Source organism: Monodelphis domestica, chromosome 1 (genome assembly GCF_027887165.1).
Source record: "Monodelphis domestica isolate mMonDom1 chromosome 1, mMonDom1.pri, whole genome shotgun sequence".
NCBI lineage: Eukaryota > Metazoa > Chordata > Mammalia > Didelphimorphia > Didelphidae > Monodelphis > Monodelphis domestica.
Window position 1 is genome coordinate 321139584 of NC_077227.1, and position 27365 is coordinate 321166948.

At 36.6% G+C, this 27365-nt stretch overlaps 2 protein-coding genes and 1 non-coding gene across 11 annotated transcripts in view; 1 reads left to right on the forward strand and 2 right to left on the reverse strand.

The window, feature by feature from the left end:
• TECPR2 (tectonin beta-propeller repeat containing 2) overlaps window positions 1-13124 on the reverse strand; it is a 145639-nt gene extending 132515 nt beyond the window's left edge. For 2 of the 6 annotated variants that reach the window (XR_008915085.1, XM_056811228.1), the window contains exon 1: window positions 12984-13124. Coding sequence is in view for 1 of the 6 variants with exons in the window: in XM_056811229.1 (XP_056667207.1) it covers window positions 12984-13016 (33 nt within the window). In the remaining 5 variants the exon portion in view is untranslated. Of the gene's footprint in view, window positions 1-11500; window positions 11597-12983 lie in introns of all 6 variants that reach the window. The other 4 variants (XM_056811226.1, XM_056811227.1, XM_056811225.1 and 1 more) reach the window with 4 other exon arrangements.
• Window positions 1395-1522, reverse strand: LOC130456774 (U6atac minor spliceosomal RNA). The gene has a single exon (XR_008915815.1). It is a non-coding gene; the product is annotated as a U6atac minor spliceosomal RNA (small nuclear RNA).
• Window positions 13125-13169: 45 nt separating the features above from the next.
• CINP (cyclin dependent kinase 2 interacting protein) overlaps window positions 13170-27365 on the forward strand; it is a 75723-nt gene continuing 61527 nt past the window's right edge. For 2 of the 4 annotated variants that reach the window (XM_007473535.3, XM_056811231.1), the window contains exons 1-3: window positions 13170-13316; window positions 23573-23741; window positions 24536-24665. In XM_007473535.3, the coding sequence (XP_007473597.1) occupies window positions 13310-13316; window positions 23573-23741; window positions 24536-24665 (306 nt within the window). In that variant the 5' untranslated portion in view covers window positions 13170-13309. The remainder of the gene's footprint in view (window positions 13317-23572; window positions 23742-24535; window positions 24666-27365) is intronic. The other 2 variants (XM_007473534.3, XM_001373818.5) reach the window with 2 other exon arrangements.

The window sequence follows — 27365 nt, forward strand, 5'->3', positions numbered from 1 at the left end:
TTTTCTTCTAAGATACCAGGGCAGTTTTCCTCAAAAATTTCTTGAAATATGATGTCTAGGCTCTTTCTCTGATCATGTTTTTCACGTTGTCCAATAATCCTTAAATTATCTCTCCTAGATCTATTTTCCAGGTAAGGTGGTTTTCAGATAAAATACTTCAAAATTTCTCCTACTTTTTCATTTTTTTAAACTTTATTTTATTGTTCTTGATGTCTTATGGTGTCATTAGCATCCACTTACCCAATTCTAATGTTTAAAAAATTACTTTCTTCAGTGAGATTTTGTACCTCTTTTTCCACTTGGCTAATTCTGCTCATTAAGAAGTTGTCTTTAGTGAATTTTTGTGCTTCTTTTGTGAATTCTTTTGAGCTATTTGACAATTTTTTTAAAGATGTTAGTATTTCTTTGTTGCTTTTACCAGCCTACTAATTCTTGTTTCATAATTTTCTTGTATTACCCTCATTTCTTTTCACAATTTTTTCTCTATCACTGATATCTTTCTTAAATGCTAGTAAGAATTCTTGTTGGGGTTGGGTCCAATTAGCATTTGTCTTATAGTTTTCTGACACGTTTTCAAATGATTGTCTCCTGAATTTATATCATGGTCTTACCTTAACTTTGAACTTTACTTTAAAGTTGGGTTCTACTCACCTGTGGATGGAGAGGCACTATTTCAAGCTTCACTCTTTTTTCATGCTGCTCTTTTCAGAGCTAGTTCTGGGGTCTGAAAGTTTTTAGTGCTTCCAAGGTGCTGTAATCCTGGGACAAGTATGGTCACTATTCTTCCCCTCCTCTGCTCTCTGGCCTTTACCCAAGAAAGGCCCCTGATCCCCTATAGTAACAAACACTAGGGATTCTTTGCTTTTGAACTATAACCAGAGTTTGTGCTCCCTTGTGACCAATCACTAGTTGGTCCTTTATGCCCTGGAACTATAGCCCAGAACTGCATATGGGCAAAAAAGTTGCTAATCAGCACCAGCTGTACCCAGTGCCAGAAAAGTGTCCCTATAATCTCTGACCTGTCTGGTCCCTTTGTGTCTCTGGGCTGAGAGTTTCTTTCTTTCTCTTTTTTTAATGTTTAAAGTTTAATATAAAATATATATACATATATAACATATATGTGTTTACTCTTTTTATTGTTAAAGTTACATCTTTATTTTCTTTCTTTTTAAAAATTTTTTTTATTTTTACATAATTGCATATAAAAAAGTTTCCAACATTTTTCAAAGAATAGTGAGTCTTAAATTCTCTCCCTCCCTTTCTCCCCACTCCCACTCCTTATAGCCCCAATCCCAGCTGAGATGGTAACAATCTCATATCAATTTTACATATATAATAATGTAAAATATTTTCCCATATTAATCCTTTTGTGAAAGGAAACATCATCAACAACAACAAAAACATAGTTAGATGCCACAGAGTAAATGGCAATGCCTTAACTGTATTATGTGTGGTTAAGGCCACTAGGACCTCTTCCATCCTTATCAAAGAAGTGCTAATTTTATCTCTTTTCATATAACACTGAACTGAGAGTTTCTGAAACTACTATTAATGCTGTAGCCACTGCTGCTGCCTCCACATGTATGGGATCCTGACAGGCCATTACCTTGGTGTCACAGACTTTTCTTGCCAACCTCTTAAATTTTCTTAGGCTTCAACCTTTTGTTGACTCTACCATTCTAAAACTAGATTTTGCTTTGGAGGTAAATGTTGAGAGAGTTCTGCTGGGTGACTTCCCCAATGCACCCCTTGAGAGACATACTTTTTAAGAACCAATGGCCTACTTAAATTAATTTACTTATTCAGTGCCATACCAATCAAAATACCAAGATATCATTTTATAAAACAAAAAAATCATAACAAAATTCATTTGGAAAAACAAAAGGTCAAGAATATTATAGGAATCAATGAAAAAAATGTAAAGGATAAGGCTTAGCAGTACAAGATCTCAATCTGTATTATAAAGGAGTAATCATCAAAACAATCTGAAACTAGCTATGAAATAGAGTGATGTATCAGTGGCTCCCTTTGACTCAACAATACCACTACTAGATCTGTATCCCAAAGAGATCAAAGAAAAAGGAAAAGAACTTGTGTATACAAAAACATTTATAGAAGCTCTTTTTGTAGTGGTGAAGGATTGGAAATTATAGGGATGTCCATCAATTTGACAATGGCTGAACAAATTGTGATATACGTTGGTCATTGAATACTATTGTGCTATAAGAAATGATGAATAGGGTGATTTCAGAAAATGTTGGAAAGACTTACATGAACTGATGCATAGTGAAATAATCAGAACTAAGAAAACATTATACACAGTAACAGCAATATCATAATGATCAACTGTGAAAGACTTAGCTACTCTCAACAATGCAATGATCTAGGACAATTCTGAAGGACCTATGACAAAGAATCCTATCCACCTTCAGAGAAAGAACTGTTGGAATCAGAATGCAACTCAAAGCATAGTATTTTATACTTTATTTGAGTTTTGGTTTTATATGATTATTCTCTTACGAAAATGAACAATAAGGAAATATTTTTTGCATGATGATACATGTATAATCCAAATCAAATTGCTTACCAACTTGGGGAAGGGGGAGGAAAGGGAGACAATTTGGATCATATAACTTAAGAAAACTTATGGGAAAAATTGTTATTACATGTAATTGGTAAAATAAATTATCTTTAAAAAATTGATGAAAAGTGAAATGAGCAGAACCAAGAAAAAACTGTATACAGTAACAGCATTATTTTATGATGATCAATTGTGTATGATTTAGCCATATAATGATCCAAAACAATTGTGAAAGACTTATGATGAAAAATGCTATCCACCTTCAGAAAAAGAACTGATAAAGATGAAAGCAGATTAAAGCATACTTTTTTGCTCTTTATTATTCTTGGTTTTTTAGGTCTGTGCTTTCTTGTACAACATGGCTCATATGGAACGTTTTGCATAATACATATGTATAATCTACATCAAATTGTTTGCCTTCTCAAGGAGGGCACAGGGGAGGAAAGGAGAAAATTTGGATTTTTTTAGTGTTAACATTTTATATTACATATAACTGAAATAATTTAATTTGATATAAGGGTGAAAAACAGAACCAATGACAGGAAACCTGAGCTGTTGGAATTTATTCCTTATAAATTCATGGCATAAATAACTAGAAACTAAATAATGACGATTTTTGGACTATTAAAAAAGTATAGATGCTACCTTTGCAATTAATAAGATACAATTAGTAAGGCTACACAAGGAAACAATATATAGATAGGGAAAGAACCAAAATGTAGTCTCTATAGAGCTTGTTGCTATGGCACTTTCATGCAACAACATTTTAAAGCCTTTGTCTAAAATTTCTAAATAATTATTTGGTTCCTACTCACACATTCAACTTCTTTAATACATTTATGTAGTATTATTAATTTTAAGTGTAGAACATAATTATCCTGATGCTGTCACTTGTTACTTTCTCAAAATACTATCCAAATAGAATAGCTCTGAATGAGATCTGTCTCCCCATCTAAACAAAATAAACTTGCATATTGCTATGAAAATATATTATGAAAATTCACTTTATATTACCCTACAAAAAAATTGCCCCAAACTCACCCACTACTTCAATGAATTTAAGGCTCAAAAATATATCTCCAAATGGTGTTGAAATAAAATGACTTCCTGATTTGTTGTTACAACCAGGCCCTCTATATCTATCCTAACACCCATCTCCTTTCCTTTGTCAAATTGCTTCCACAATCATGTCCTTCTCTAAACTTCTTTCTCTGTCTATCTATCTACCTATCTATTCCTTCCCTTGGAGCTATAAATGTACTAAACATGCCATTCTTTAAAAATTCTCGCTTGAGGAATTCCATGTGAACTGGAATGACCTCCAGGAAGTGATGCAGAGTGAGAGGAGCAGAACCAGGAGAACATTGTACACAGAGATGGATACAATGTGGAACAACCGAATGTAATGGACTTCTCCATTAGTGGCAATGCAGTGATCCTGAACAACCCAGAGGGATCTATGAGAAAGAACACTATCCACATTCAGAGGAAAAACTGTGGGAGTAGAAACACCAAAGAAAAACAATTGCTTGATCACATGGGTCGAGGGGGATATGATTGGGGATGTAGACTCTAAATGAACATCAACAACATGGCAATAGGTTCTGATCAAGGACACATGTAATGCCCAGTGGAATTTCACGTCAGCTATGGAAGGAGTGGAGGGAGGGGAGAGGGAAAGACTATGATTCTTGTAACCAAGTAATAATGTTCTAAACTGACTAAATAAAATTACAAATAAATAAATGAATGAATAAAAGAAAAACATTCTCACTTGATCCTACAATACCCTCAAACTATATACTATCATATATCTTTCCTACTATTCTCTGCCTAAAATTCTATCCCTATTTGTCTCCACTTTTCCTTTCATTCACTTCTCAGTTCCTTGTTTGCCTTCTGACCTCCTCAATCAGGTAAAATTGCAATCTTTGTCACCAATGAGCTCTTCTTCCCCCTTTTATCCCCATAAGATTAAAGTTGTATTATTAGAATATGCTGGTTGAGAAAAGTCATTATAAAAGTTACTGTGCATTTAATAAATTTGTATTAATCACAAGAATATCTACTTACATTTTAAGAAAGTACATATGTGTGTGAGACATTCAGTCTACAAGGGATTTGTCTAATTATATTTGAATTAGAAGGCTTATTGCAGAGTGCTATTGTGCCCTAAAATTTTGTTACCAAAACTTTGGAAGTCAGTAGATTAAATGTCTCAAACTGGATGCCAAATAGGCATCTCAAACTCAATCAAAATTCACACTATTTCCAACTTTCCAAATTCACAACTTTTATTACCTTCAACTTTTCATTTTTTCCACATCACATTCATTTAGTGGCCAAATCTTTTCATTTCATCCATTATCACTTCTCTTTCATCAGTCTTCTTTTCTACTCACATAGCCACATGCTCTCATCATCACCTCCTAACAAGACTATTGCAACAAACTCCTAATTAGTCTCTCTGATTCTCTCTACTCTAATCCATCTTCCTCATGGTCATAAAAGCAATAGGTCTGACCTCAGTACAGTCCATTGATTTCCTTTTACCTTTAGCCTTCATAGCATCAATGTGCTCTTGATTGCCACATCTAATGGGCTTTTCTAAGTCTTCATCTTTCTTCATGTCTGTAATATGTGCTACTGGCTCCTTCTCTTCTGCTTACAAATATATTAAAGTCTTTCCAAATCTAAAAAACATTTTTCTTTATCTGTCTTTGCCATCCAGTTACATTTACATCTTCCTTCTCCTTTTTCACTATTAAACTTTTAGGAAGTTAGCTATACCTAAAGATACCCTTACTTCTTCATTTCCTACTCTCTCCTCAAACACTTTCAATCTGGCATCCATTTTCATTACTAAAACTTCTACCTCAATTAATCATAAATGACCAAAGTCCTTAATATATACAATATTGGATACTGATAAATATCCCTACCATTCATAATATTCCTCTCATAGCTTCAGAGATATTACATATATCTAATTCTACTCTTTCTCTAATGACCTTTTTGCCAGATTCTCGTAGGTATTCCCCATTATTGTATCTTTTGCCCTCTTCTCTTCTCCTCCTAGTGTCTTTACCTTGGTCTAAATTCATTCAAACCTCATGGTTTCACTAACAAATTATACTCTGCCTGGACTATACTGCTCAATGGTTAGCAAACTCACATCTCCTTAACCCAATAATTCTGAACCCAAAAATGCAGAAAGTTCATTTCCTATTTTCAATTTACCAGTACATCACACCTATTCACCCTACCCCCCCCCAACAATGTTCATTTCAGATCTACCCATTTCATGCCTGATACTTTGGAATGCCTACTCCAAAATGAACAAAATTCCTTTATCTAAAACCTCTTTCTCACCCTTTCCATGTTCTGAATCTCACTGAAGCATGACTCTTTTCCCATAATCACCACTTCCCACAATACTCTTTCCTCCCTACATTTTCTCTAACAAAGTTCTGTCCCTAGCCCTCTTCTTTTCTCCTTCTATACTATTTCACTTGGTGTCCTTATCGGCTCCCATAGATTCTATTAAAATCTCTATACTGATAATCTCTATGCTGATGATTTGTTCAGCCCTAATCTCCTTCTTACCTTCCAATCTTGCATCTTCAAATGCCTACTAGATATCTTAAAATGGATGTTTTGAAACCATCTTAAATTCAAAATGTCCAAAACTGAACTCATTATGTTTTCTCTTAAACCCTCATCTCTTCCTAATTTGCTTATCACCAAACAGGAATGACAATCTTCCTCATTAACCAAAACTTAGCATAGTACCTATCACACAAGCTGATTGACTCTACTACTCCCCAACTCACTGGTCTTCAGTTGGGCAGTCAAAATATCTCCTTCTCTTCACTGCCACTTCTAGAGTCTTTCAATCTACCTTTCACTGAGCAATCCCTCCTTTGAGGTTCATGCTATCCAAATTTATTACCCAAACTAGATTCTGGTGGCTATTATCTATAGAGCCTGTGATAGGCCCAGGGTTACTCCTACTCCCATACCCAAACTAAGTTAGGCTATTTTTTCCCTGAAAGGTGACTGGACCCAGGGCTTAGCTGGCACAAAGGACAAGGTTTAAGCTCTACCTCTCATGAAATATCTTCCTAGTAGTATCTGATAATATCAATATGACTTCCTGGTCACCTAAAACACAAAAGACCCAGTTGTATAGAGCAGAGGCCTTCCATACTATACAAATTTGCCTAGATCCCAAGATTCTTCAAGTCATTGCATCCCACCTTGCCAAGCAGGTATGCTTCCATATGGAAAAGGAGGCTACATATCACTATGCTAAGTTCTGGAGTATCCCAGTTGAATATTCTTTCTATGCTTTGGCTAACTTTTTTTAACTGCTTAATGCTCTAGGACCATGATGGTGAACCTATCATGCACATGCCAAAAAGGGCATGCAGAGCCCTCTCTGTGGGCATGCCTGCAGTAGCCCACCCACCAGGCTTTAGAAAGCCAGGGGAACTCAGGGTAGAGCTATTTCCCTTCCCTTTTCCATGTGCATGAGGACATTCTTCACTTTCCCCACCCTTCTGCCCAGCAGCTCAATGGGAGCATTTCCTCCCTTTGCTATCCAAGGTAAGAGAGGAGAAGAGGCAGGGGAGGTAGAAAGGTGAGGCATGGCATGTGGTCTCTGAAAGGGAGGGCATAGCACTCTGTTGGGGGGGGGGGGGCAGGGCCCAGCACTCCATCTCTAAAAGGATTGCCGTCACTGACCTAGAATATCTGATTTAATCCCAGTCTTGGACATGAACAAACAGAGGTAGGGGTGTATGGTGTATGGTGTATGGTGTATGGTGTGTGTGTGTGTGTGTGTGTGTGTGTGTTCTTTTGCAACATTATTAAGACGGAAATGTGTTTTGTATGTAATAATTGATATATTACTTATCTACTCAATAGGTAGGAGATGAGTAGGAGGAAGGAAGATAATTTGGAAATTGAAATTTTTTTAATGAATGAAAGAAAGTTCTATTTTATAGCCTCAAACTGTGAGTTTCCCCAAGACTCTGTCCTGGGCTCCTTTCTCTATATACTATCTCATTTAGTGATTAAATCAGTTCCCATGGGTCCAATTATTATCTTTATGCAAATCATTACCTAGCCTCTCTGCTGAACTACAGCCACAAATCTCCAAGTGCCTCTTGAAAAATCTAAAATTGGATAGTCCCATAAGCATTTCAAATTCATCACATCCAAAACAAAATTCAATCTCTTTCTTCCCAAAGCCTTCTCATTTTCAAACATCCTTATCACTATTTAGGGCATCACTATACTCCCAGTCATGTAGGTCTATAATCTTAAATTTGACTCTTCACTCTCACTCACTCCACATCTCTAAATTTTATCATTTCTACCTTCACAATACCTCTAGTTTATTTTCCTCCTCTCCCTCACAATCCTAATTCAGAACCTTATCACCTCTCATCTGGACTACTACAATAGTCTTGTCCCTTCCTCAAGTCTTTCCCCAGGGGGCAGCTAGGTGGCAGTAGATTAGGAGTCAGACCCAGAGACTGGTCCTGGGTTCAAATGTGGCCTCAGACACTTCTTAGTTGTATAATCCCAGGCAAGTGACTTAACCCCCATTATCTAGCCCATACCACTCTTCTGCCTTGGTTCCAAGACAGAAGTTACGGGTTTAAAAAAAATTTTTTTAAGTCTTTCCCTACCCCAATCTATCTTTTACCCAAATACTAAAAATATTTATCTAAAAATATTACCACATCACACCTGTGATTAGTGTTTTCCTGTTACCTTCAGGATCAAATAAAAACTTTGCCTATTTATCATTTAAAGCTCTTCCTAACCTGGACCCTTTCCTGCATTTCTGTACTTCTTATATCTACCTCCTACCAACACACTCTTTGATCCAGCCTCTTGAAAGTGGCCAACTTTCAATTCCTCAAACACAACGTTATCCTTATATGAACTGATAAAAAGTGAAGTGAGCAGAACCAGAACAATGTATACAGTAGCAGAAATATTGTACAAATGATCAACTGTTTAGGACTAAACTATTATCAGCAAAGCAAGTTTCCAGAATAACTCCAAGGATCTCATAATGCAAAATGCTATCAACAATCAAAAAAGGAACTGTATGTATGACATATGACTTTTTTCACCGCATAAGGAATATTGAAATATGTATTGTATGACAGTACTAGTATAACCTATATCAGACTACTTATGACTTCAGGGAAGGGGGGGAGGGAAGGAGAGGATTTGATTCACAAAATGTCAGATAATTCTCAAAAACTGTTTCTATGTGTATTTTAAAAGTTAATTTAAAAAGATATAAAACATCATCTCCCATTTCCTTGACTTTATACTGGCTGTCTCCTATGACTGGAATGCAATGTTCACTTGCCTTTTCCTCTTAAGTTTCCCTGGTTTCTTTCAGACTCAATTGAAAGCCAACCTTCTGCAGGAGGGCCTTTCCAAGCCCCTTAGCAACTAATTTGTTCCCCCTTCACAATGCTTTCCATCTACTCTGCATATCTCTTGTATATTCCTAGTTATTTACATGTCTCTCCCCATTAAAGGCTAAAGAAGACTAGCCAATTAAAAAAAAATCCTTACATTCCATTTTAGAATCAATACTGTGTATTGGTTCCAAGGCAGAAGGAGTAGTAAGAGCTAGGCAATAGGGATTAAGTGATTTGTCCAGGGACATATAGCTAGGAAGCATCTGAGGTCACATTTGAACCCAAGACCTCTCGAGGCCTGGCTCTCAGTCTACTGAGGCACCTAGCTGTCCCCATAGCCTATTTTTTTTCATTGATTTGTATCTCCAGCATTAAGTTCAGCACCTGGCACAAAGTAAGCACTTAATAAATGTTTGTTGACTAATATATTTGTTGACTAAATGACCAATGACTCCTAAATCTATTGTCTACAGCTGTGACACCTCTTCTAAGCATCAATGTATCAACCATTAGGAGGAAACTTGCTCTTAGATGTTCCCTAAGCACTCTGGCTATTCCTTCTGATTAACTAAATCATTCATTCCACACCAGTCTTTCATGTCCAAAACCTTTGCACTGTATTTGACACTTCCCTTTAACTTATAATCGATTGCTTAGATTGGTTGAGTCTAACTCTAATATCATTCTTATATTTATACTTTTTTTTATTCTGACAACCTCATTTACAGAAGCTCTCATAAAAACCAATCAACAAACATTTCTAAAGGAACTACCGAAACAAGGAGCCCACTTTCTTTTTCATTTCATTTAATTTTTTTCAAAAATTAGTTTCAATTCTGAAGACCTTATAATAAAGAATGCTATCCATCTCCAGAGAAAGAACTGTTGGGACTCAGAAGCAGATCAAAGCATATTATTTTTCACACTAGTTTATTGATGGTTTTAATTTGGGATTTGGGTTTTATGAGTATTCTCTTACAACAAAGACCAATATGGAAATATGCTTTGCATGATAATACATGTATAACCCAGATCAAATTGCTTATCATTTCCAAAAGGGAAGAGGGAAAGGAGTGACAGAGACAATTTGGATCTTATAATTTTGGAAAGTGTATGTGGAAAATTATTATTATGTATAATTGAAAAATATGTATTTTTGAATTTTAAAAAATGAGTTTCCTCATTTGGGGGTAGGGAAGAGTAGGAGTGGTTCTCCTTATTGTTCTGATCCCACCAATGATTGGCATGAGAGTTATATTAACCTAGGCCAGTTTGCCTTCCCTTAGCCACCCAATTCCTCCCCTTTGCCAGTTGCTCCCAAGATTAACCATACTGATTCTATATTTAGTTACAAACACTCGTTAAACTCAGTCTATTGCTTATCAAGAGATCCACCAGCTTCAGTCTCCCTGGTAGCTGGGATTAAAGGTGTTTGTCACTAAACCCAGTAAATAGCCTCAAAGAGGAGATGAGATAAAATATTTAAGTATGTACATAATAAAAATACTTACAAAGTAGTTAAATACAAGGTACTCTGGGTTGGAAGCAATTGGAGTAATTGGGAAAAGTTTCATGTAGAAGGTGATATTTAAGTTTAGTTTTTTGTTGTTCTTATTTATAAATTCCTACCTTATCTGGGTTTTTGTGGCAACTCTCTTTTGGTTCTCTTACTTGTTTGCTCCTTCTCAGTCTCCTTTATTGGATGATCATTTATGTTACTATCTCTAACTGTGGGTATATCCCAAAGTTGTGTTCTGGGTTCACTTTACTTCTCTATCTACCCTCTCACTTGGTAACTTCATCAGTTCTTTGTATTCAATGTTCAATAGGTTCAATGTATCATCTCTTTGAAGATGATCTATACATCTAGTCTTAGTCTCCCTCCTAACCTCCAGCCCCACATCACCAAATAACTATTAATTATTTTTAAATGGATGTTCCATAGGCGTCTCAAATATAGTTTATCTTTTTATTTAAACCCTTACCTTCCATCTTAGAATCAATACTGTGTTTGAAGCCAAATTTGAACCCAGGACCTCCCATTGAGGGCTGACTCTCAATCCACTGAACCACTTAACTGCCCCCAAATTCAGCATATCTAAAACAACTTATCTCCCTATGCTCTCCATACCCAACATATCTAAAACAATTTATCTTCCCATGTACCCATCTCTCTTTCTGTCAAGGGATTGCTATAGTAAGTTCAAAATCTGTGTTATCCTCAAATCATTCTCACTCATCTTATCTAGCCAACCAATTGCCAAATCTCATTTCTAATTCCACATGTCCTTTCCTGCCACTTGCTGCTCATCCAGACAGTTGCAATAGTTTTGCTTATTGGCCTTCCTTCAAGTCTCTCCCCACCCTAATCTATCCTTCATACAGCTGCAAAGTATAAAGCACAAATTTGAACATTTAAATTCCAGTGGCCACCTATCATCTCTAGGATTAAATATAAACTCACCTTTCTGACTCTGAATTGCTCTTCATAACCTGGCTCCATACTACCTTCATCATAAACTTTTTTTTCTTCTTACCTTCTTCTGTCTTAGCATCATTTCTAAGGCAGAAGAGTGACAAAAGTTAGGTAACTGGAGTAAAGTGACTTGCCCAGCATCACAGAGTTAGGAAGTGCCTGAGGTCAAATTTGAACACAGGTCCTCCCAGGCTTGGTGCTCTATCCAGAGTGCTACCTGGGTGCCTCTCATAAGCTTTTTATATCTCATGCCCCTATCATGCATTCTACTGTCCAGCCATACTGGCTTACTTGCCATTCCCCACAAATAACATTCCATCTCCTTCCTTGAAGACTGGGCCTAAATTCTCGATTAATGCACTTTCTTCATACTTAGAACATTATTCTACTCATATAGATTTTTCTATCCATTTCCATCTTTCTAAAGTCTAACACAAATGTCCTACCCAAGAAGCCTTCCGTTTGACAATAACTGCTCCCACCTACTATATACTCTTTTACAGTAACTTTTTCTCTAATGCACTTATTTTATAATGTTTAGATGTGTTTCATACCAGGCTTTGAGCTCTGTGAGTAGGAACTATGTTATATTTAAAATTTTAATATCCCTCAATGTTATTCACTTTTTTTTTAAATGAACTGACAGATATGTTAATGATAGAGGGGAGCTCCTTGAGGTTGGGACTGTTTCATTTTTGTCTTTGTATAACCAGTATAACACAAATGCCTGACACAGTTGAGACACAAGAGGAATGACTACACTGGAGTAGAAAGATGAGGGGACAGGGATAGCTATACAAGGTTTGAAAGGTAAGGAGACAAAGATAACTACAATGAGAGTGAGGGCATAAGGATGGCTAAACTGGAGATGGGGTGGTGAAGGGACAAAAAATAGGCTACATATGGGTTGGGAGCATGAGAGAAGAAAAAGATGCCTGACAATATTGAGAGTGGAGAGTAATGGGACAGAGATGGTTACACAGAGGTGAGGGTGAGAAAACATAATGACTACCACTGGGTATAAGAAGTGAGGGCACTGAAATGGCTACACTGGGAGCAGAGGAACAGGAGTGGCTACACTGCGGTTGGGAGTGAGGGTACTAGGCTGGCTACACTGAGGGGGTGGGGTGAGGAGACTTGCTATAATGTAGGTTGGGAGTGAGGAGGCAGGGATGGTTATAATGTAGGTGTGTGTGTGTGGGGGGGTGAAGACAAAGATGCTATAATGTAATGGGGATGAGGAGACAGGGGTGGATCTAACTGTAGATGGAGGGTGAGGGGCCTGAGATGGCTACACTGGGTGTAGGGGGTCAAGGGTGGCCGCTGATACTGGAGGAAGGCAGAGGAGAATGAGAACAGAGCTCAGCCAGTCGAGTGGGGAGCCAGAGGGACCCTTCCTCAGGAACACCACCTCCCGGAGTCCCCATGCTCACCCTGACCTCCTCCCGCCTCTCAGTGCCGCAGGACTCACCTCCCTCAGGTGACACTGAGATGGGACCCTCATGCTCCAGGTCCTCCCCGGCCGAGCGTCGTGGGCGGGGGCGGCGAAGACGAGCCCCGCACGCAGAGGATTATGGGAGCCTGTTCCTTTTACGGCCGCGGGGCCAGTCAGCGCCGGGTAGCAACAGTCGTCAAGGCTGCCGGCACGGGGCGGAGCAAGCTTAAGCGGAACAGCCACAAGTGGCCGTTGATGTGGGAAAGTTGAGGACGGAAGTGACAATACATGCTTCCGGTTGGCTCCGGATCTTCTCTCTGAGTTTTGTCGGCCTGCGCTGAACCATCTTGGGCGCTAACGTTATGGATGGTGAGTTATGCAAATTTTAGAGTTATGAAGTAATACCTAAACTGCCTTTTTAAAAAATTCGATTTATGTTATTTTCAGTACCATATACTCTCTTCTTCCCCCTTCACCTATTTAAAAGGCAAGAAAGACAAATCCATTACAAATATGTAATCATCCAAAAACAAATGTCCACGTTAGCCGTGTACAAACAAAAGAGAAGAAATTATGCTTCAGTCCGTTAGATCTCTCTCTCCCTATCCCCTCTTGCCCACTCCCTCCCTCTTTCACTCTGTAAGTGGATGGCATGTTTCTCATAAATTCTTTGGAATTGTGATCATTGTGTTGCGCAGTTATTTAGTCTTTCAAAGTTGATTAGCTTTACAATATCGCTGTTAAATTGTTTTCTTGGTTCTACTCGTTTCACTTTGCATCAGTTCGTATCAGTCTTTCAGGTCTTTATAAAAACATCCCCATCTTCATTTCCTTCAGTATTCTATCCCATTCATATACCATAGCTTGTACAGCCACTCCCCAAATGATGGGCATCACGTCAGGTTCCAATATTTTGCCATCACAAAAAGAGCTGCTATGAATATTTTTGTACATATGGGTACTTCTCTTTCTTTGATCTCTTTGCGGTATGACCTGAGTAACTGTATTTCTGGGCCCAAGACTCTGCACAGTTTAATAACAGATTTTTGGACAGAGGTCCAAACTACTTTCCAGAATAGTGAAATATTTGAGATCTCCACCAAAAGTGCATTAATGTGCCTGTTTTCCCACAGACCCTCTGACAAAGTTTTTGTCATCTTAACCAATCTGATGGATGTGAGACAGTACCTCAGGGTTGTTTTAATTGTTTCTCTATCCTAATTATCTAAAATAAATAATATGCATTGATTGAATGCATTTTTTTCATATGGCTACTTGTAAAAGTACCTGGTCTTATTCTTTGGCAATTTATCACTTGAAAATTAGCTCTTATTCTTGACTCAGTTCCCTATATATCCTAGAAATGAGACCTCTATCAGAGAAACTTATTGCAGAGATTTTTCTCCCAGTTTCAAACTTTTCTTCTCATTTTAGCTGTATTGGTTTTGTTTGTACAAAAACTTTTTGGTTTTATATAATTAAAATTACATCCTACAAAATTTCACCTACAATGAACCTGTTTCTTGTTTGGTCTCTTCCCCTAGCCCTAGATCTGACAGAGACTTTCTTTCATACTCAATGACTAAAGATGTCACTGTAGCTAAATCATGTACCCTTTTTGAGCTTATCCATTATTTTTGGTGTGAGGTGTTCTATATCTAGTTTCTGACAAACTACTTTACAGTTTTTCCAAAAGTTTTTGTTGAATAACAACTCTTGCCTCAGTAAAAAGTAATCTTTTGGTTTATAAAACATGAGGTTACTATGTTACTTCTGCATATAGTATACTTAAACTGTTCCACTGATCATCTTGTCTGTTTCTTACTCAGTATTAAATTGTTAAATTATGGTTTTGTGATAGAATTTGAGCTCTCTTACTGCTAGGTCTCCTTCCCCTTTTTTCACTGATTCCTTAGATCCATGTTGGGGAACCTATGGTATGCTGGAGGGAACTACTCCCTTCCCCTCTCCACACCGCCTGAGGACATTTCTCTCATCACCTGTCTCTCTGCCTAGCAGCCCAATGGGAGTGCTTCCTCCCTCCCCTTTCTGGGGTAAAGGGCAGTGGAGAGCTCACATGTGGCATGAGGGTTACAGTTTGGGCACTTGTCTCTAAATCACTCTCGAAGATATTCTTTGCCTTTTATTCTTCCAGGTGAATTATTATTTTTCTAGCATGATAAGTAATTCTTTGAAAGTTTGATTGGTATAGCACTAAATAAATAAATAAATTCATGTAGTATGGTCGTTTTTACTATGTTGGCTCAGCTTACCTATGAGAAATTAATATTTCTCCAGTTATTTAGATATGCCTTTATTTGTGTAAAGAATGTTTTGTAGCTGGGTTCATATAGTTCTAGTGTCTGCCTTGGCAGGTAGTATTTTGTGCCCCCAGTATTTTGTGCTTTCCATAATTATTTTAAATGAAATTTCTTTTCTCAATAGATTTTGTTGGTAGTCTACAGAAATGTTGATATTACATATATGTGTTTATTTTATATCCTACAACTTTGCTAAAGTTCTTAATTGTTTCAATGAATTTTTTAGTTGATTCTCTAGGGTTCACTAAGTAAAGCCTCATATCATTTGCAAAAAAGTGATCATTTTGTTTCCTTTTTGCCAATACCTTCATCAATTTCCTGTCTTGTCTTAGTGCCATAGCTAGCACATCTAGTACAAAACTAGAATAGTAATGGTGATAAAGGGCATTTTTCCTTTACCCCAGATCTTAGGAAAGTCTTTTAGCTTATCTCCATTACAGTTAATGCTAGCTCTTGGTTTTATTTTTTATTATTTTGTTTTTACCAATTACATGTAATAATAAATTTAGCTCTTGGTCTTAAATAGATACTACTTATCATTTTAAGGAGAACATTCCTATGCTTTCTAGTGTTTTTAAAAGGAATAAATGCTATATTTGGTCAAAAGTTTTTTCTTCTATTCAAATGATCATTAAAATTTTTGTTCTATTATCTGGTCAGTTATGCTCATAGTTTCCTAATATTTAACTAGTCTTGAATTTCTGTAGAAATACACATGGTCAAAAAACATTAGGGAGATTGTCTATAATTCTTTCTGTTTTGACCCTTTGAAGTCCAGGTATCATTGAAGGAATTTTGCAGGATTCCTTTACCTATTTTATTGGAATTAATTGTTCTTTACATGTTTGGTAGAATTTACATGTAAATTGATCTGTCCTGAGGTTTCTTTCCTTGGAAATTAATTATAGCTTGTGGCTAGTTCAGTTTTGTTCCCTAAAGATGTAATTCTTTAACTATTCTCTTTTTTTGTTCTCTTAATCTCTCCAATTTCTATTTTTATAAATATTCATCCATTTCAAATAGTTTTATTGGCATATATTTGGGCAAAATAGCTCCATATTTGCTTTTCTTTTTCATTGATTGTAAATTTTTTTTCAAAATGAATCTTTTTCATTCATGATCCTAGTCAGTAATTTGGATACATTTTTTTTTCTGAATCAGATTGGCCAGTGTTTTTTTTTTTTAAAATATATTTTATTTGGTCATTTCCAAGCATTATTCGTTAAAGACATAGATCATTTTCTTTTCCATCCCCCCCCCACCCCCCATAGCCGATGCGTAAGTCCACTGGGCATTAGATGTTTTCTTGATTTGAACCCATTGCTTTGTTGATAGTATTTGCATTAGAGTGTTCATTTAGAGTCTATCCTCTGTCATGTCCCCTCAACCTCTGTATTCAGGCAGTTGCTTTTTCTCGGTGTTTCCACTCCCATAGTTTATCCTTTGCTTATGAATGGTGTTTTTTTCTCCTGGATCCCTGCAAGTTGTTCAGGGACATTACACCGCCACTAATGGAGAAGTCCATTACGTTCGATTATACCACAGTGTATTAGTCTCTGTGTACAATGTTCTCCTGGTTCTGCTCCTCTCGCTCTGCATCACTTCCTGGAGGTTGTTCCAGTCTCCATGGAACTCCTCCACTTTATTATTCCTTTTAGCACAATAGTATTCCATCACCAACATATACCACAGTTTGTTCAGCCATTCCCCAATTGATGGGCATCCCCTCGTTTTCCAGTTTTGGGCCACCACAAAGAGCGCAGCTATGAATATTTTTGTACAAGTCTTTGTGTCCATTATCTCTTTGGGGTACAGACCCAGCAGTGCTATGGCTGGGTCAAAGGGTAGATATTCTTTTGTCGCCCTTTGGGCATAGTTCCAAATTGCCCTCCAGAATGGTTGGATCAGTTCACAACTCCACCAGCAATGAATTAATGTCCCTACTTTTCCACATCCCTTCCAGCATTCATTACTTTCCTTTGCTATCATGCTAGCCAGTCTGCTTGGTGTGAGGTGATACCTCAGAGTTGTTTTGATTTGCATCTCTCTGATTATAAGAGATTTAGAACACTTCTTCATGTGCTTGTTAATAGTTTTGATTTCTTTATCTGAGAACTGCCTATCCATTTCCCTTGCCCATTTATCAATTGGAGAATGGCTTGATTTTGTGTACAATTGATTTAGCTCTTTATAAATATGAGTAATTAAACATTTGTCAGAGGTTTCTATGAAGATTTTTTCCCAATTTGTTGTTTCCCTTCTGATTTTAGTTATATTGGTTTTGTTTGTACAAAAGCTTTTTAGTTTGATGTAGTCAAAATTATTTATTTTACATTTTGTGATTCTTTCTATATCTTGCTTGGTTTTAAAGCCTTTCCCCTCCCAAAGGTCTGACATGTATACTATTCTGTGTTTACCCAATTTACTTATGGTTTCCTTCTTTATGTTTAAGTCACTCACCCATTTTGAATTTATCTTGGTGTAGGGTGTGAGGTGTTGATCTATTCCTAGTCTCTCCCACACTGTCTTCCAATTTTCCCAGCAGTTTTTATCAAATAGTGGATTTTTGTCCCAAAAGCTGGGATCTTTGGGATTATCGTATACTGTCTTGCTGAGGTCGCTTTCCCCCAGTCTATTCCACTGATCTTCCTTTCTGTTTCTTAGCCAGTACCAAATTGTTTTGATGACTGCTGCTTTGTAATATAGTTTTAGGTCAGGGACTGCAAGGCCCCCATCATATGTGTTTTTTTTCATTATTTCCCTGGATATCCTTGATCTTTTGTTCTTCCAAATGAACTTTGTTATGGTTTTTTCTAAATCAGTGAAGAAGTATTTTGGTAGTTCAATGGGTATGGCACTAAATAGATAAATAAGTTTGGGTAGGATGGTCATTTTTATTATATTGGCTCGTCCTATCCATGAGCAGTTAATGTTTTTCCATTTGTTCAAGTCTAGTTTTAGTTGTGTGGCGAGTGTTTTGTAGTTGTGTTCATATAGTTCCTGTGTTTGTCTTGGGAGGTAGATTCCTAGGTATTTTATTTTGTCTAAGGTGATTTTGAATGGGATTTCTCTTTCTAGTTCTTGCTGCTGAGCTGTGTTGGAGATATATAGAAAAGCTGATGATTTATGTGGGTTTATTTTGTATCCTGCAACTTTGCTAAAGTTGTTGATTATTTCAATTAGCTTTTTGGTTGAATCTCTAGGATTCTTTAAGTAGACCATCATGTCATCCGCAAAGAGTGATAACTTGGTCTCCTCCTTGCCTATTTTGATGCCTTCAATTCCTTTATCTTCTCTAATTGCTACTGCTAGTGTTTCTAGTACAATGTCAAATAGTAGAGGTGATAATGGGCATCCTTGTTTCACTCCTGATCTTATTGGGAATGCATCTAGTTTATCCCCATTGCAGATGATATTAGCTGTTGGTTTTAGATATATACTGTTTATTATTTTTAGGAATGACCCTTCTATTCCTATGCTTTCTAGTGTTTTTAATAGGAATGGGTGTTGTATTTTATCAAAGGCTTTTTCTGCATCTATTGAGATAATCATGTGGTTCTTGCTAGTTTGCTTGTTGATGTGGTCAATTATGTGGATGGTTTTCCTAATGTTGAACCAGCCCTGCATCCCTGGTATGAATCCTACTTGATCATGGTGAATGATCCTTCTGATCACTTGCTGGAGTCTTTTTGCTAGTATCCTATTTAAGATTTTTGCATCTATATTCATTAGGGAGATTGGCCTATAGTTTTCTTTCTCTGTTTTTGACCTGCCTGGTTTTGGAATCAGTACCATGTTTGTGTCATAAAAGGAGTTTGGTAGAACTCCCTCTTTGCTTATTATGTCAAATAGTTTGTATAGTATTGGGATTAACTGTTCTCTGAATGTTTGATAGAATTCACAGGTGAATCCATCAGGCCCTGAGGACTTTTTCTTAGGAAGTTCTTTGATGGCTTGTTGGATTTCAATTTCTGATATGGGATTATTTAGGAATTCTATTTCCTCTTCTGTTAGTCTAGGCAGTTTGTATTTTTGTATATATTCATCCATTTCTCCTAAATTGGTGTATTTATTGCCATATAATTGGGCAAAGTAATTTCTAATGATTGCCTTAATTTCCTCCTCATTGGAGGTGCTGTCCCCCTTTTCATCTTTAATGCTGTGAATTTGCTTTTCTTCCTTCCTTTTTTTAACTAGATTGACCAGTACCTTGTCTATTTTGTTTGTTTTTTCAAAGTACCAGCTTCTTGTCTCATTTATTAAATCAATAGTTCTATCACTTTCGATTTTATTAATTTCTCCCTTAATTTTTAGGATTTCTAATTTGGTTTTCTGCTGGGGGTTTTTAATTTGATCGCTTTCCAGTTTTTTCATTTGCATTTCCAATTGATTGATCTCTGCTCTCCCTTGTTTGTTAATATAAGCATTCAGGGATATGAATTTACCTCTGATTACCGCTTTGGCTGCATCCCAAAAGGTTTGAAAGGATGTTTCGCCATTGTCATTTTCCTCGATGAAATTATTAATTGTTTCTATGATTTCTTCTTTAACTAGACGGTTTTGGAGTATCATATTGTTTAATTTCCAATTGGTTTTAGATTTGGTTTTCCATGTACCATTACTAATCATTATTTTTATTGCCTTGTGATCTGAGAAGGCTGCATTCATTATTTCTGCTTTTCTGCATTTGTGTGCTATGTTTCTGTGACCTAATGTATGGTCAATTTTTGTGAATGTGCCATGTGGTGCTGAGAAGAAGGTGTATTCCTTTTTATCCCTATTTATTTTTCTCCATATGTCTATTAATTCTAATTTTTCTAAGATTTCATTCACTTCTTTTACCTCTTTCTTATTTATTTTTTTATTTGATTTATCTAAATTTGATAATGGTTGGTTTAATTCTCCCACTAGTATGGTTTTATTGTCTATTTCTTCCTTCAATTCTCCTAGTTTCTCCATTAGAAATTTGGGTGCTATATTATTTGGTGCATACATATTGATTAATGATATTTCCTCATTGTCTATAGTCCCTTTTAACAAAATATAATTACCTTCCCTATCCCTTTTGATCAGGTCTATTTTTGCATTGGCTTTATCAGATATCATGATTACCACTCCTGCCTTCTTTCTATCAGTTGAAGCCCAGAAGGTCTTACTCCATCCTTTAATTCTGACCTTGTGGGTGTCAACCCGCCTCATGTGTGTTTCTTGAAGACAACATATGGTAGGGTTTTGGATTCTAATCCATTCTGCTATTCGTCTACGTTTTATGGGTGAGTTCATCCCATTCACGTTCAAAGTTATGATTGTCATTTGTGGACTCCCTGGCATTTTGATTGCCTTCCCTAATTCTAACCTTTTCTTCTTCGGCTCTACCTTTTAGTCCAGTGATTTACTCTGAAACAGTCCCCCTTGTCCCCTCCCTTGATGTTTCCCTTTTTAGTCCCTCCCTTTTTGTTCCCTCCCCCTCCCCCCTCTCTTTCCCTCCCTTTTTGTTCTCCCTCTCCCCCTCCCCCCCTTGGTTTTCCCTTCTCCTTACCCTTGTTGGGTAAGATAGAATTCAAGATCCCAATGGATCTGGATGTTTTTCCCTCTCAGAGCTGATTTCCCTGAGATTGAGGTTTAAGTAACCCCCCCCCCCCTTCCTCTCCTTCTTATAGGAGTTTTCTTCCCCTCCCCTTCCCATGTGAATCTTTGTGTGAGAATGATTATTCTATTTGGTCTTTCTTTACCCCCTATTTATACATTACATTTTCCCCACATGTTAGTATACATAGGTTGATATAAATGTAGTCCTTATAGAAGAGAGTTTGAGTAAAAGAAGAAGATAACATTTTCCCCTTTCCTTAATATTTACCTTTTCAGGTATTCCTTGCTCTTTGATTTTCGGTATCAAACTTTCCACAGAGCTCTGGTCTTTTCTTTGCAAAAAGTTGGAAGTCTTCTATTTTGTTGAATGCCCATACTTTCCCTTGGAAGTATATAGTCAGTTTTGCTGGGTAGCTGATTCTTGGTTGGAGACCCAGCTCTCTTGCCTTTCTGAAGATCATGTTCCATGCCTTACGATCATTCAGAGTAGAACTTGCAAGGTCTTGGGTGACCCTGATTGGCATTCCTTTATATCTAAATTGTCTTTTTCTGGCTTCCTGTAGGATTTTTTCTTTTGTTTGATAGCTTTGGAATTTGGCAATTACATTCCTGGAAGTTGTCTTTTGGGGGTTTAGTGTAGAAGGTGTTCTGTGAGCTCTGTCAGTGGCTGTATTGCCCCCTTGTTCTAGAATCTCTGGGCAGTTTTCTTTGATTATATCTTGTATCACCATGTCCAGTTTGGTGTTTATTTCTGGCTTATCTGGGAGTCCAATTATTCTTAAATTATCCCTTCTCCCCCTATTTTCCAGATCTATCACCTTGTCGGTGAGATATTTTATGTTCTCTTCTAATTTCTTGGTATTTTGGCTTTGCTTTATTGATTCTTGCTCTTTTACACGATCGTTGTCTTCCAGCTGCCTGATTCTGGCCTTTAAAGCCTGGTTTTCTTTTACAGTTTGGTCAAACTGGTTTTGTATATGCGTGAATTTCTTTTGCATTATTTCCAACTTTTCCTCCCAGAAGGCTTCCATCTTTTTGGTCATTTCTGATTCAAATTCTTCATAGGTTTGTGGAGAGTTTCCATTTCCTTTGGAAGGTTTTGGAGCATTTTCTTTTATACTATCTTCTGTCTGCTCTGTATTTTGTATTTTGGCTCCATAGAATGTGTCCAAAGTCGCCCCTTTCTTCTTATTTTTCTTGGTATTTTGGGGCTTCTGTGGTTCTGTGGAGTTTGCCCTTTCTGAATGTGGAGGATTAGTTTTTCTTGTCTCTTTCTGGTGTTCAGAGGCTTTAGTCCTGGGCAGATAGTTCTATGAGCTTTCCCTGGGTTAAACTGAATATGCCTCACTGGAACTGGAATGGAAGGGTCGGACCATGAGGCCACACTCTCCCCCCGGCTCGCTTTCCGGAAGTTGCCTTCAGAATCGCTGGCCGTGAGGCTGTTTCGTTTGGCCAGTGTTTTATCTTTTGTTTTTCAAAAAATAACTTCTAGTTTTATTTAGTAATTCACTGAAGGTTTTTAAGTTTAATTTTTATTATTTTCTCCTTTGATTTTTCAGGATTTGTATTTTGGTGTTTAATAGGAAGGTTTTTTTTTCTTGGTTTTCTAGGGTTTTTTGGTTGCATATTTAATTCATTGATTTGCTCTCTCTTTAATGTTATAAGTAATTAAAGATATACTTTTCCCCTTGAGTATTGCTTTGTCTGTATCTCTTAAATTCTCATTGTTCTCATTATCTTTAATAAAATGTGCTTGTTTTTATGGTTTATTCTTCGATGCTCTCATCTTTAGGACTAAATTATTTAATTTCCAATTAAATTTTCATCTGGGCATTGAAAGCCCTTTATTGAATGGGGGTGGGGGGGAGAGGTTGCATTCCAGTTTGAAAATACTTCACTTAATAAATATTTTTGCTTTCTCTATTTGTGAGGTTTTTATGCTATAATTTTCAGTCAGTTTTTGTGAAGGTGCTATCCACAGATGAGAAATAAGCATACTCCATCAGTATTCTCCAGAGGTGTATCATAGCTAATTTTTCTAAACTTCTGTTCTTTTACTTGACTTCTTTCTTATTTTTGTGGTTAGATCTGTCTAGGTCTGAAAAGAGTAAATTTTGGTCCCCTACTATTATAATTTTACTATCTATTTCCTCTTGTAATTCATTTAACTTTTCTTTTAAGAATTTAAATACTATGACATTTGGCACATATACCAATATCTTCAGTATTGATGTTAATTTACTGCTTATCATAACTTAACAAAATGAAGTTTCCCTATTTATGTCTTTTGATTGAATTTCCTTACATACCTATGGGTGTGGGTATATTATTCTTTCCTTGAATTAGTTCAAATAAGAATGAGGTTTTAGTGTTGCCACTACCCCACCCCCCATCATTGTATAAGTCCTTCCTCCATCACCTCATATATGTGAGATCATTTTCCCCATTCTTCCTCTCCTTTCTTTCCTCTATTAATACATTCCTCTTTTCTGCTCTTCCATTCTTCTTTTTAGCTAAAAGATCCTACTAGCTCTAACATTTCAGTTTTGGTTTCTGGGGTCTCTTTGCATCCAATAGTTTTATAATTGTTAAGCCCCTTCTATCTCCTGACATCCTATGAAAGAAAAAATGTTATAAAAGTAATTCCAATGTAACAGATTTCTCCTACTTTTTCATAAAGTGAAGCATGATTTTTTTCTGTCTTTCTTTGCATAGTGAAGAACTCTGGCATGGTTACCCCCAAAAGAACTGTCTTATCTGTCAGTGCAAGAAAAATTAAGGATAATGCAGCAGACTGGCACAACTTATTATCAAAATGGGAGACTCTCAACAACATGGGGTTTTCTATTGCAAACAAAATAGGAAACATCAAAATCAGTGTGCTGTGAGTATGTGTAAAGTTCAAAATACAAGTAGTTTATTTTACATTTCCCTCATTCCAATTTTTTTTTCACTTAGTCTCTTTGGTTTTTTTCCCAAAGATAGAAATGATCAACTCAGTTTTATTCAGAAGTAACCATATTTAGGTATATTGTACAACAAATAACTGTACTTTATTAATGAAAAACTGAATGGCTATCTTGTGCAGCAGGAAGAACATATTGGAAGTAATAAATAGATTGAATGAAATTAAAATTAAATATTTAGAGTTTAGAATATAATACAGCAAAGCAACATACAAATTTATGGATTTGCATAGACAAATGGTTTAGACATGTTCTACTTCGCCTCAAATGACTTATTAAGTAGGAATAGCAGTTGAAAAGCATTTTTCATTAAAGCAGTAAAGGTAATGCTACATGAATGACTCTTCTGTCACTCTGTTCAGTAAAAAGCAGGATAGCAACAGGATGTCATGGTAAAACGAAGCTAGGCCCATATCCCTGCTTTCCTGCTTTTGTGACATTAAACAAATTACTAAATCTTTCTGGGCCTCAGTTTCCTCCTCTAAAAAATTGGGGTGGGCATTGTTAGAGGCATCTTTTAGGTTCCTTCCAGCTCTAAATCCCCCAATCCTATGTATGACCTGTCCTTAATACTGCATACAAGCTTGTTTCAGATGTAGTTCAAATAAATTTCCTTTAAGATGTTATTTGTGGTTCTGGCTTTCTAGTATTCACTCTGTTGAACAATATTTAATAATGTTTTATATTCTTGTTGCTTTGTGTGTTTATATAGTACTGAAGACAAGCTAGAACTAGAATGCAACAGCATGGCTTCTGGCTTTCATTTTCAAAAAGTATATCCAAAATATAATGAGGAGCTTGAGATGTTGTGCAAGGAACTCCATGACACCTTGGAAAACTTGGTAAGAGTGTAAAAGCTAAGATCATCCTCACAAGTTTAGTACCTAAAGTTTTAGTCCAATTAATATAGATTAATTCCTCATCTACCTGGTGTCTTGAAGGGATAAACTTTGGCATAAATAAATGTGGAAGTTTATTTCTTGAAATGTCTAAATATGGTTATTAGTTTTAAATTCTACTTAACTATTATAAATCTTTCTATAATTAGGCTTCTGCAATGTCATTTTGAATATTCCATCCTTCTGTGTAAAGCATAACCCCTTCAAGTTATGAATTTTGCTGTTGTCGCCCAACAATCCACCACAACATTCTATTTATGAACCTCTTTCAAATGTGACTAAATGATAAGATATATAGCCTTCTACTTGAAGATTTTCAAGATGGCTGGGTCCTACCAAACTTTCCATTCTAGTTTCAGCCAGATTCTGGAGTAAGAACCGCCTCAATGGCATAATGAAGTGTTGGAATAAGATTTTGTAAGTGGTATTACACTTTAATCTGCTTTATAAGCCAGGCTACTAAATAGAATTTTAGCATCTGATGATTCAGGTTCACCATCCATTTCTTCAGTACCTATTATGTACTGAGCATTTTGTTGGGCTTAGTATTTGCCCTCATGGGGTTTGCATTTTGGGAAGATAAGACAGAGATAAATAGAAATATTGTATTAAAGAGAAACAAAACAATGCTCTTTTAGGGTCTAGCCTACAATACAATAGTTGTTCTATTACATAGTTGTCTTTAGGACTCAGGACCTGTTTGTTCCTATGCTAAACATCTTTGGACTCTCTTCCCCTAGATCTGCTGATATCAAACTTTTTGTGGCTTATAATCTTTCTTCTAACACCATGAGGAAGAGAAGGTATGATTTAATGTTAGAGTAAGGAGACCCTTCTTCTTTACTCCCTTCTGGAGAGAAGTGTAAGGAGCTCCTGGTGCACAGACTCCCTCCAATGATATCGGCCTCACTCAATACCTACTCTGTAACTTGTATTATTACTTGCACTAAGAAGTTGAGTGACCTTCCTAGGATCACAAAGTCAGAATATAAGCTTAGGTCTTCAATATTCATTATCCCATTGCTACCATATGTCCAGTTACTATTTTCTCTATGCTAGATCTTCTGTGTTTTGCTTTTCTTCACTTGTAATTAGGTCACTGCTTTTTTTTTCCCTAACAGTGTCTGTCTCTTGAAGATTCTCATCAACTAAATATACTTATGAAATCAGTAACTTTCCTTTTGAATATAGCCTAAGTATCTTCAAAGAATACCTTCAGTTGACCCTCTCTTTTGAAATAAATAGCATGGTCTTTGTGATTTTTTTACCTTTGATCTGAAGGAGACTTGAATACATGCTATTTAAGGAACATTTTGAAGGAATTAGAGATGTTATAACTTGGAGACAATAAGATTTGGCAGGTACATAATAGCTTTCTTCTAACAGAATATCATAAAATCATAGAACTTTGAACTGAAAAGTCCATTAAAGAGTGTCTAGCACCCTCATTTTTACAGATGCAGAAACTGGAGTTGCCCCAGGATTAGATCTGGGATTTGAAACTAGGCCAATCAGTATTTATTAGTATTAAGTATTAAGTATTTATTAAGCACCTACTATTTGCCAAACACTGGAAATACAAATACTATAAATAAAATAATTCTTGCTGGCAAGGACCCTGGCTTTCTCCCACTATTCCTTCAGTAAGAATCAAGGGGACACTTCCCAGCTGTGTGACCCTGGGCAAGTCACTTGACCCCCATTGCCTAGCTCTTACCACTCTTCGGCCTTGAAACCAAGACACAGTATTGACTCCAAGATGGAAGGTAAGAGTTTAAAAAAAAAAGAAGGGAAAGCAAAAAAAAATAGAAAGAAAGAAAAGAAACAATCCAGAAATTTAGGGAGAAATCACAATGTGACATTGTAATAATAGTCCAAGATCAAAAATTCAGCTCATAGTTAAGTAACCAAGACAGAATGGGCCAATAGCTATGTCTCTAACTCCTGAGCAGGACTGAGATTCAAATATCTGAAGCATTGTCTTGGACAATAACAGACATTCTATTTGGTCAGAGGGAAGAACTAGAACTAGTGAGAAGGTACATTACCTAGAACCATATTTCTGCTCAAAATAAGAATTTCCTAATAATCAACCATTTAGCAATGAAACAGACTGTCATTTAAGGTAATGAGCTCCCTAAAACTGGCAGTCTTCAAGAAGAATTGATGATCCTTCTGTCTCATCAGTTCATATAGATTTAATGACCATCTCTATGCTGATGATTCTCAAATCTGCCTATTGTTTAGTCCTGTCTGATTTTTCTTGACCCCATTTGAGGTTTTCTTGGCAAAGATCCTGGAGTGGTTTGATATTTCCTTCTTTAGCTCATTTTAAAGATGAGTAACTGAGGTAAAGAGGGTTAAGTGACTTTTCTAGGGTCACACAACTAGTGTCTGAGCTAGGTCTGAACTCAGGAAGATGAGTTTTCCTGATTCCAGGCCTTGTACCACCTAACTGCACCATCTACCTGCAGATCTACCTATGCTTTTCCACTCCACCTAAACTCCCTAGTTTCTTCTAAGTCTCAAATAAAATTATCTTTTACCAGAAGTTTCTCCAACCCTTCTTACTTCTGGTCTCAACTATTTCCTGTTTATACTGTAAATAGCTTACTTTTTATATATTTGTTTGTATGTTGTCTC